Below are 9,999 nucleotides of genomic sequence, written 5' to 3'. Positions count from 1 at the left end.
GAGGTGCCAGGATAGGCATACCATTCTGTCCAGGATATGTTCTGGTGCCACGGCAGTTAGGGCCTCTGGGTACAACAGATGCTTCCTGCCCTGAAAGGGGTCTTCCTTGTTCATCTTATGGCTCTCTAGGCCTCCCATACTATGAAGCCCATAGCCCTTGCTTTTCTCCCCGTCCCCCAGGCTTTGAAAAATGCCTCAGTAGTAAAGTACTACCGAGTAGGGCCTTGGAGAGCCTAGGAATACTATTACAGTACAATGGGCACATAGCACTGGGCTCTGGGAACACAGGAATATAGTACCAGACCTCAGTGTGAGGTTCACCAAGGATCCAAAACCCCTTCTTTGGACTCTGATCAAGCTCCAGTAGGAGTAGTGGCTCCCCACCTTGTACAGATGGGGACACAAACGTCTGCCCAGTGTGCAAGTAGGTCTGCCAGGGTTGAGCTTTGGCATTCTAGGTAGCAAGGAAAGATTGTGGGTTCAAGGATGGTAAGTGTTTGTTCCACTGAGGGCTTTTCAGGGGGAAAGGACATTCCCTGTGGACCTAGGACCTTCCTCAGGATACCCTCTTCATCTCTCCAGACTGAAGTCTTTTCTTTTGACCAAGCTGGGACAGGGCTCAGCCCATTTCCAAGGGGCTATTTTTCACCCCAGGTCTGGATCTCTGAGACTTCTTACAGGTGAGGTGAGGGCACTAGAAAAGCACCTTATGATGAATGGACACTTTCCAGGTAGAAAAAGAAGGAGCAAGAGTATGTGCCTGTTCACCCACAGCCCTATACCAATGAGGGTAGCCTAAGTGGCCACACTTGTATTACCCAGTACAGTGGACAAGGGAAGGTACCTGTAATCTATGACTGGTTCAAAATATAACTGCCGTGGCAGCTGATTCTCTCTTGGGAAGCTCGAATGTGGGGGAACTGGACAATTTGTGGGAAAATAAAGAGAAAGGGGGTGAGGGGTGAAGTTAAGACAGAAGTGGAGTTAAAAGGAACCTGGCCAGCTAGAGAACAGAGACAAATGCAGACAGGCCACATGCATGCTGATGTCAAACCCTACTGTGTGAGGTAACTGAAGTAGGGCTCCACTTCTTCTGTCTATGAGTGTGAAGCACTTGTTTTGTGTGGCTGCAGTGTAAGGTTTGTGTGTGTGGTGACAAAAGAATAAGAGACCAGGGCAAGCAGCATCACGTACCCCATATTCAGGAGCTGTCGTTTTATCCTGATGGTGAGTAGTCAGTAAGGGGTTTTACACAGGGAGGGGACACGATTCAGAAATAACACTGTGGTGGCCAGTGAGAAATGGGGCAGGGAGAAGCTGGAGACTGAGAGGCTGGTGAAAGAATAAAGTCCAAGAGGAAAAACATAGTGTCTTAAATGAGAACAGAGAAAGGGAAGAAACAATGGGTTCTAGAATAATTTTAGAGCCGGGAAAGCTCAGACTTAGTGAGAAGCTAAGGCTTGGACTAATCACTTGGCACTTCAGCCACCAAGGGGCTCCCATGAGCACTGGCACATCTCACCCTCCCCAACAACCCTACTGGCGATTTCCATCCCCATTTTAGCTGTGGAAATTACGGCCCAGGTGCATCAGTAGTAGGCACCCTAAACAATGGTCCCTGACATGTAAGAGAGGAGGAAGAGGAAAGAAAAGAGGTTACATCAGATCTGCTTTCTGGTTAGGCAGGAGAGCCAGGGTACCTTCACGAGAAAACACAAACCATCCCATCTCAGAGGAAGTAGGGATCCAATCTCTTTATTGTCAGGGTCCCCTCCTGTGCCCCCCACCCCTCACCAAACCTATAGAAAAACCCCCAAGCCTAGGAGTGTCTTGGGGAGGGGAGGCAGAGTGTGGGAAAACTCTGTGCCCTGTCCTCTGGTCTGGGCAGTGACAACAGGGAAGTTATGTGGGGAGGGGAGGCCAGTAACTCCACCTGCAGAGGATGTAGCACTGGTTGGGATGCATGGGGTCAGGTGCCCGCTGTCAACTCTCTTCTGGGACCCGCTGGGGTGGCATCCAGGGGTGGGTGCCCAGCTTGAGGCCTGGTACAGTGCACGCCCTTCTTCTGGCAGTGGCCATCACTCCTGTCAGGCTGAGAAAGAGATACATGAGAGACTAAAAGGCTGAGAAGAAAAGCCCCGTGTGCTCTTGATAACAGGGATTGGGAAGAAGCGAGGGCAGAATGATTTTTGCTACTTGCAGACGGAGAACATGCCTGCACTCTGGCCTGATGATTTTCTGGCCATGCAACTTTGGGCAAGTCTCTCTCCCTCCTCCAACCTCCATGTCCTCACCTGAGTCCCTGCACTTCACTGCAAATGGGCTTAACAAGGTAGGTCTCCCTGGTAAAACAAACTATGAAGCTCCAAGAGGAAAAGCTGTGTATGTGGAATTTCCTAAACTTAGCTGTCTGGGAAGCCCTTGCTGGTGGAGCATCTCACAGCATGAATGTATCGCGTAGAAAGACACCTCTGCCCAAGGCCTTGCTTTACTCAAGCCTAACTCGGAGCACTGCCCCAAAGGAAAGGAGCAGAGAGATGGGAGAGCTAGGTGCTAAGTACTGGCCAAGGAGTGGGCTCTGAGGCTACATAAAACTGGGTTCAAATCTAGGCTCCACCAATCACCTTGGGATCTTGTGAGATATGTGGTATCTCTTGCCCCTCCTTTCAGTGCTTCAGTTTCCACATATGGTAACATTAACACAAGCACAACCTGTGGGGCAGTTCCTGGCACACAGGGCTTTTCCACCTGACAGATCAAGTCCCAATCCCAAAGTCTGGCACAACCTCACCTTTTGTTGATAAGCAGCTCCCTCTCCTTCCTATGCAGAGCTGGGAATGTAGCCACAGGAGACCTGGACCTTTCCCACACACTGAAGATGGCCAGAGTTGTGCCTCTGCTCAGGGTGTTCCCTCAGATGTTTCTCCCTCAATCCTGCACAGGCTCAGCTACCTATAACCTCTTCCACCACACCCCTCTTTGTCTTCCTGGCTCTCCAGCCTGTGTTCCTGCTCACACTGGATGGGAGTCGTTTGGATCTTCCTCCAGAAGAGAGGAATCTCAGAGCTCCCCAAGGGTACAAGACAGGCACCATGGCTCAGTGTGCCAAGGAAACCCCTGCTGGGTGAGCCTGGCTGGCCCACCATGGCTCCTGCTCCCATAGGGAGCGCCCCCACCACAAAGAAGCATGGTAAGATGCCTGGGGATAGAGGGGCCATCGTTGCTGGACATAGCACCACCCTGTCCTACTCTGCTTCACGGCATGCCCTCTACTTCACCCCAACCTTTGCCCACCAGGACTGCCATACCTGTTCACTGCAAGGCCCCATCCTCCACATCTGTGTCCTGGCTGTGATCCTGATAGGGAGGAGGCAACAAGAGACCGCACATCACTCACTGCAAGCTCTGAGTCCTGCCCTGAGGCCCAGAGCTCACACATTTGGATGCCTCAGAAAGGAGAAGGGACAGCCAAGGGAAATGACTAGGGGACCAGACAAAACAAGGCTGGTTTGGGATCCCAACAGGGTGGACTCAGGGCCCCTTAGGAAAGAATAGGGATGAGTCAAGTAAGTTCTATGCATGGCAGGAGGCACGTTTCTGCACAGTAAAGCCTTCTAAGGTTGGAGTAGGCACAAAGCCTTGTAGACTGGTGAGCTCCCCAACTTTGGGACATCTAAGCCTTTTATGAAGACTGCTATGCCCAAAAGAGTGACCTGAAATATCAGGCTAGGTTCAAAGAAGGAAAAATGAGCTGGACATGAGGAGGACTTCTTAAGTGTTGTGGCCATGAGCCCATCTGTCCTCACACCAGAACTCAGCAGTGATGAAAACAAGAAAGTTCCAGATCTAGTGAATAAGTCTGGTCTCCAATCCAGGCTCAACCCTTATTAGCTATAAGGCCCTGAGCAAGCTATTCAACTCCTCTGAGCCTCAGTTTCCTCATGAGGTAAAATGTGGAAAGAATAGTACTTTGCTCTTGTTGTTAAGGTTGAAGGAAGTTAAAGAGTGTGTGAACTACAGGACCTGGTGCTCAGTGAGTGCTTCCAAGTAAATAAGTAGTAAGCACACAATAGACACTTCATAGACTCAGAATCTGGTCTACCTTCCCACTTAATACAAGCTCCTTGCCAAATGGCCTTCCACCCTCACTGTGAAGAATTCCAGTAACAGACCGGGGGGTCCCCTTGCTTCCTCATGAGACAAGCTGTTTCATGCTAAGGCAAAAAATGGCTTTTAGGAAATCCTCAGGTAGAGTAGTCACCTACTTCCCCATGGCTTCCCCAGTAAACCCCAGTCCTGCACCCTGCTCTGTAGACCATATACACTTCCTGAGCCCGACTCTTGCCCTCCTAATCCACATGGAAAACTGAGTCTAAAATGGGCCCTAGATTCAGGAAAAGTCTGCCCCAGCTCTCAGTGGGACTTCTGACTGGCTGCTGAAATAGGCACTGGTCCCCACTCATTCCTCACCTTCCTCACAGGACTAGAATCTCTAGGAAAAAGGAACCAGCTTGGAGGTGCCCCCTCCCCCGCAGCGGGTCCCAGCCCCTCCAACCATGGCCTCACCAGCTCTTCCTCGCTGTGTGTCAGCAGCCCCTCCTCATCGCCGTCATCTCGAGCTTGTACCTCTCCCTGGGGTGTGCCTGCCTCAGAAGCTGTATCCTCTTGGGGGGGCGGTGGTCGGCTATTGCCACCACTGCCACTGCTACTGCCGCTGCCGCCGCCGCTGCCGCCACCACTGCCGCCACCACCGCTGCTACCACCACCGCTGCCACTCCCATTGCCACTGCCACTGCCGCCGCCACTGCCACTGTCGCCCTTCTTCTTGCCATCTTGAGGGAGAAGGGGTGATGAAGAGGGGGATAAACTCAGCCTGTGGCAGCTACCTGGAACAGCACCTCAGCAGAAACAAGGCCTCAACATGGTGGGTCCAGGCAGAATTAGAGGCCACAGGTCCTCCCTGCCCTATGCACTGTCCTCCCCCTACACTTTGCCCTGGTCCCCTGGTCACTGGAACCAGGGCAAGAACCCTTGGAAGCTGACCTGGGTTGGCCTTCTGCTCCTCAGCAATCTGTTCCAAGCGGCCCAGCAGGGCATCGATGTTGGACTTGATCTGTGTCAGCTCTGTCTTGATAGTCTGCAGTTCACTGCTCTTTACTGGGAGTGGAGAGAACACAGGGCTGACACCTTGATACTAACACAAGATCCTAGACCCATTTTGTCAACTAAGAAGATAGGCCACTGGCATGAATTGTCCTTGCCCACAGATGTTTTGGCCAGGGAAAGGGCCATAGTTGCCAGTAGCTTCCCTTGAGACTTTCTGAAGGCTGTATTCCTACAGTGACCAGACCGCCCTTCTGAACCTGGGATCTCCCCTACCCTCAACTTCTCAATTCTAAAAGAGAGTGGGGATAGATAAGAATGCAGGTGTGAGGTGTGCATCTCTGTGTGCACCTGAACAAGCATTTGCCTTTGTTTGTGATTCAGAGTGATGTCTGCCCTCTAAGGTGTATAAATGTGGGTATTTTACACTCGGATTTCCTGGGTACTTGACTACAGCATGTGCACACCAGAGTGAATGCAGAGTACTGGGCCTGTATAGATTTGTCCTGCCCTTACTAGAGGGATGATGACAGCATCTCCTCACTGTGCTCCATGTCACAGCACTGGACTTTGTGCCTAACCCAAGCCCCTCCCCCTCAAATGTAGCCTTTTCCTCTTAGAAGTACATGAGAATATTCAATTGTGTTAGAGCTATAGTACTGTGGGAGATTAGTTCTTTTATTTTCTAACATTAAAAAATGTAATTCTATTATTTTTCTAATGAGAAAAAAGTTATTTAGGAAGAAAATAAGTTACTCACACTTGATCTTGGCTGAGCTGGTGTTGATGGCTGTGGAGCGGGCAAAGAGCTTGACAGGAATGGTGGTTTTGACACGCCGGACCAAAGGGACTGTGACCCGGGGTCGCTTCACGGGGACAGCCCTGGGCACAGGCACTGGTGACAGGCGGCCCCGATAGTCAAAAAGCCTGTGAGGACAAATGGGCCAGAGGCTGCAGCATGGCCTGTGGCCACCAGGGGTCACTGGGACCTTAGACTAACAAGTATAAGGCTGAAGGGCTAGCCTGCAATACACACCTCTGGACTTGCTCCCAACAAGCCCCAGGGTGGGGGTGAGGGGAGCACTGTAAAGAGAAAGGGCTTTTGCAACCTTAATAGCTGCTGGGATCCTCACTACAACCACCTTTTCTACCAGCAAGGCTGGGTAAGGGGAGGTGAGGTGGCAGGTGGTAATGGTTACAGGCTGATTCAACAGAGGAGTAAACTGAGACCAGCCCCCAAGAGCCTTCCCTAGATCACCCTGACACCCACACCTGCTCTATTCCTGACTTTGCTTCTGTTCAATCAACTGCCACCTCAACCCCTGGTCAGAGTCTGCAAATCCCAGCAGCATGAACCCCCAGGTGGGAAGTGGAGGGCCAGTCTCTAAGCCTGCCTGAGCCTCAGTTTTCCCATCTGCTTAATGAGGACGGCTATCCCAAATTCTTTTCCCCAACCCACCCCACCCCACCCAGGTTGCTGTGAGGGTACAGTATGAGAGAATGTGATTAAAAACCCATGTTAGAATGTGATTGGTGAATGGCCAGGGTACCATGACCCTCAACTTGGGGACCTATGACCTCAGAAGCGTAAGACTCTTTCCTCATTCTGGACCCTTCCAGTCACTCCATCCTTCTAATCCACTTCAGACATAGAGGGCAGGAGGCCCAGGAGAGTATCATGGTTGGACAACTCAATCAGACCCCTCTGCTCCGACTATGTGCTGCCCCTGCCCCCAACGCCATCACTCAGCCCTCTCCAGGAAGGCTTCTTTTCCTGCTGATCACACAGAAGCTCAGTAGGCTGAGTAAGGGTCTTTCCCACCCCATCTTCTGCGACTACCTTTCTGCAGGTAACAGCAGCCTCAGGGGTATACTGTGGGATCGCTTTCCTGATGACAACTAGGAAACCTATCATCAATAGGCAATTCAATGCCCCCGTGCATCATCAGGGGGCCTCTACCCCGGGTTGGTGATGGCTGGAGACAGACAATCTCTGGGAATGTATCTAGTTCCAGACACTGCATTTCTTCCCCCAAGGGGAGGGGGCGGCTCTGGCCTTGGTCAGAATCACTGAACCACAGAATCCCAGAGCTGGAGGAGCCCTGAGGGATCGTTTGGTGCAAGCCCATTTTCACAGACTGGGAGGGAATTTACCCAAAGTCACACAATCCATTCAGTGGCAGAGCTGAGATTAGCACCCTGGTATTCTGACTCCCAGGCTGGGGCACTTATACTGCACTGTCTCCTGAAACCATTCACAGGTGAGAAAACCAAGGCTCAGAGAGGTTCTGTTCTTGGACAGCCTGGGGCAGTCCAAGACGGAGGGAGAGAGAGAAGTGGGGAGCCCCATCCACTCAAGAATGTGGATGGGGCCATGAAGTGGAGGCCTCAGCCTCAAGGCTGGGATCTGGGAAGGCTTGGGTGTAGAGAGTGGGCCGCAGCCTACCAGGGACTAATTCAGACCTCTAAACGGCTTCTGCGGCTCAGACTGAGATCTGAGGTTCCTTCCAGCTGGCTGGGTAACCCAGAATAAGGAGATGGAACAGCAGAGGCATAAGGGCTCAAACTCCCTTCACTGGGCCCTGTACCATTTTGTATTTCAGCTTGCTGTCCAGTTCCATTGAGCCTCACCCCAGATTTAGGAAGAAGGGCAGTCAGAGAGTGGGAAACAACCTAGGGTGGGGAAACTCTAGCCTGGGCACCTGCAGAATTTGGCTCCAGTCCCAGCTCTGCCACCAACGTGCAGAGCAGCCTTGGGCAAATGCCTGTCTGCATCTCTGCACTTAGGTTCTACTTTGATGACTGAATGGGCTGCACCAGCAATCTCTCAGCACACTTCCAGCTTGGCTGTTTCATGCCTGGGCACACCCCTCCCCTGCTCACCTGTCATAGAAGTCGTCCCGGTAGTAATCATAGTCAAAGCTGTAGCCACTGGGGAAACAAAGGGGAGAGGGCCGGTTCTTAGGGACAGCCACTCAGCCCACTCTCCACAGGCCCTCATATCCAAACGCCTCCCCAAATTCTAGGCTCAGCACAACATCACCACCTGTGTCTACTCCCCCTGTGGAAAGAGGGACCAATCCCCCACAGAGAGAGACAGACAAGACAGAGTGCCCCACCTGTAAATGGCAGATGCTGCTCTCTTTAATCCCTTGGGTCTGTTAGGCTTGGGCTCGCCAGCCATGTTGATATCTGTATGAAGAGAACAGGCAGAGTCAGATGCTGGCAAGACAAGAGGGCACCCATATACATACCGCCCTCAAGCAAATGTACAGAAATTTATGTGCATATATGATGTACACATGAACTTTACTCACTGAAACAGCCAACAGAGGCCCTCACACATTAGACCCATACTCACACATCACATGGATATGCCTATTTACATAATCATATACATTCACATACATGTGTGCAAGGTCACAAACATCACTCACACATATACCACGTGCATCACACATAAGCATTCTCAAGTACATTCATGTAAACACAGACAACACATCCTCACACACTTGCTCACTTATGCAGGTAATAAGGCCACACACACAAATAACCAGTACACTCAGACTTGGTTCCAACACCATATGTATAACTGTCCATATGCAAATCAGCTAACACACATTCACAAAAACATTCTACCAAACATATTCACACTTAGAGCAGTGCTTACTTGGCACATGATAGGATCTCAACACATATTTGGTAAATGAGTATGTGCATATTTGCTTACACATTCACATTTTGACATACACTACATATATACATACTAAGGTGTATGTCTTCATATTCTCCACGTATTCAGTCATATCCACATACCACATACTCAGAAATACATATACAAATATCCCTTCTCAAACATATACATATACATGGAAGTATATACACATGTGCAAAGTTGTACACACTCCTAGGCAGGCCACCAGCATGGCCACATGTGCATAACACCAAGGCCAAGGGCACCTGCTTGTTTCATCTTGTGCTCCTGGCACCTCCTCCTGGATCTCAGAAAGGGTTCTAACCTAAGCCATCTGTAGCTTAACATAATAAGCTGTGCTAGTCCACTCAGTTCCCTGTCTCTGGGGAATCTGCATTTTAACTGGAATCATAAGCCTGTCATTAAGAGTCACTGTGCATCAGAGAAAAACAAATACCATATGATTTCACTCATATGTGGAATCTAATGAACAAAATGAACTAACAGCTGTAGGCAGGGAGAGATGAAGGGATTGAGTAAAAAGGGAAAAAAAGAGAAAGAATTCATGGACACAGACAACAGTATAGTTACTTACTGGGGGGTGGTGGGTGGAGGAGGGTAGAGGGGTGATACATGATGGAACAAAAGGGTCACTGTAAAAGCAGGGACAGGACAAAAGTATTTTTCAGAGGCTTCTAAAACTCCCCCCGAAAGGGACTGATCTGTAACTACTTAATTTATAACTATTTAAGTTATAACATCTCTAAGAGGGAGAGGGTTGTGAGTAGTGGCGGAGGAACATAAAAGGGACTAAGAGGGGAGCTGGAGAGTGAAGGCCAGCACCTGCTCAGGAGACTACCAGGAGCTTACCCAGGGTCTGCCCGGCCAGCACCCGCCCATTCTCTCCCAGCACAGCCGCCCGGGCATGGCGCTCATTGGCATACTGAACAAAGGCATAGCCCTTGTGCACAGAACAGCCGGCCACACGGCCATACTTGGAGAAGATGGTCTCCACATCTGACTTCTTCACCACAGCTGTGTTGAGGTTTCCAATGAAGACTCGAGAGTTGATGGACTTGGGGTCATTCTTGTTGGTTACGTTGCTTGTCTGGATCTTCAAGGACATGGTGGCCACCTGAAGAGAGAAAGCCACTGTGAGTCCACAGGATGTGCTCAAGGGCTGCCCATGACCCATCCTAGCT

At 50.6% G+C, this 9,999-nt stretch overlaps 1 protein-coding gene across 5 annotated transcripts in view; it reads right to left on the bottom strand.

Annotated features, from left to right (window-relative positions):
- Nucleotides 1–1,729: 1,729 nt before the first annotated feature.
- The window catches only part of RALY (RALY heterogeneous nuclear ribonucleoprotein), a 91,156-nt gene continuing 82,886 nt past the window's right edge, over nucleotides 1,730–9,999 (bottom strand). For 4 of the 5 annotated variants that reach the window (XM_037043893.1, XM_037043891.1, XM_037043890.1 and 1 more), the window contains 8 exons: nucleotides 9,668–9,932; nucleotides 8,223–8,295; nucleotides 7,987–8,034; nucleotides 5,864–6,030; nucleotides 5,044–5,157; nucleotides 4,567–4,832; nucleotides 3,309–3,357; nucleotides 1,730–2,092 (listed from right to left, as the gene is read on the bottom strand). In XM_037043893.1, the coding sequence (XP_036899788.1) occupies nucleotides 3,313–3,357; nucleotides 4,567–4,832; nucleotides 5,044–5,157; nucleotides 5,864–6,030; nucleotides 7,987–8,034; nucleotides 8,223–8,295; nucleotides 9,668–9,923 (969 nt within the window). In that variant the 5' untranslated portion in view covers nucleotides 9,924–9,932 and the 3' untranslated portion in view covers nucleotides 1,730–2,092; nucleotides 3,309–3,312. Of the gene's footprint in view, nucleotides 2,093–3,308; nucleotides 3,358–4,566; nucleotides 4,833–5,043; nucleotides 5,158–5,863; nucleotides 6,031–7,986; nucleotides 8,035–8,222; nucleotides 8,296–9,667; nucleotides 9,933–9,999 lie in introns of those variants that run through there. The other variant, XM_037043889.1, reaches the window with a different exon arrangement.

Source organism: Sturnira hondurensis, unplaced genomic scaffold, assembly GCF_014824575.4.
Source record: "Sturnira hondurensis isolate 20B ecotype Veracruz unplaced genomic scaffold, ASM1482457v3 Scaffold0004136, whole genome shotgun sequence".
NCBI classification, from domain to species: domain Eukaryota; kingdom Metazoa; phylum Chordata; class Mammalia; order Chiroptera; family Phyllostomidae; genus Sturnira; species Sturnira hondurensis.
Note: the sequence above shows the minus strand (reverse complement) of the source record. Positions and strands in the feature narration are given on the sequence as shown.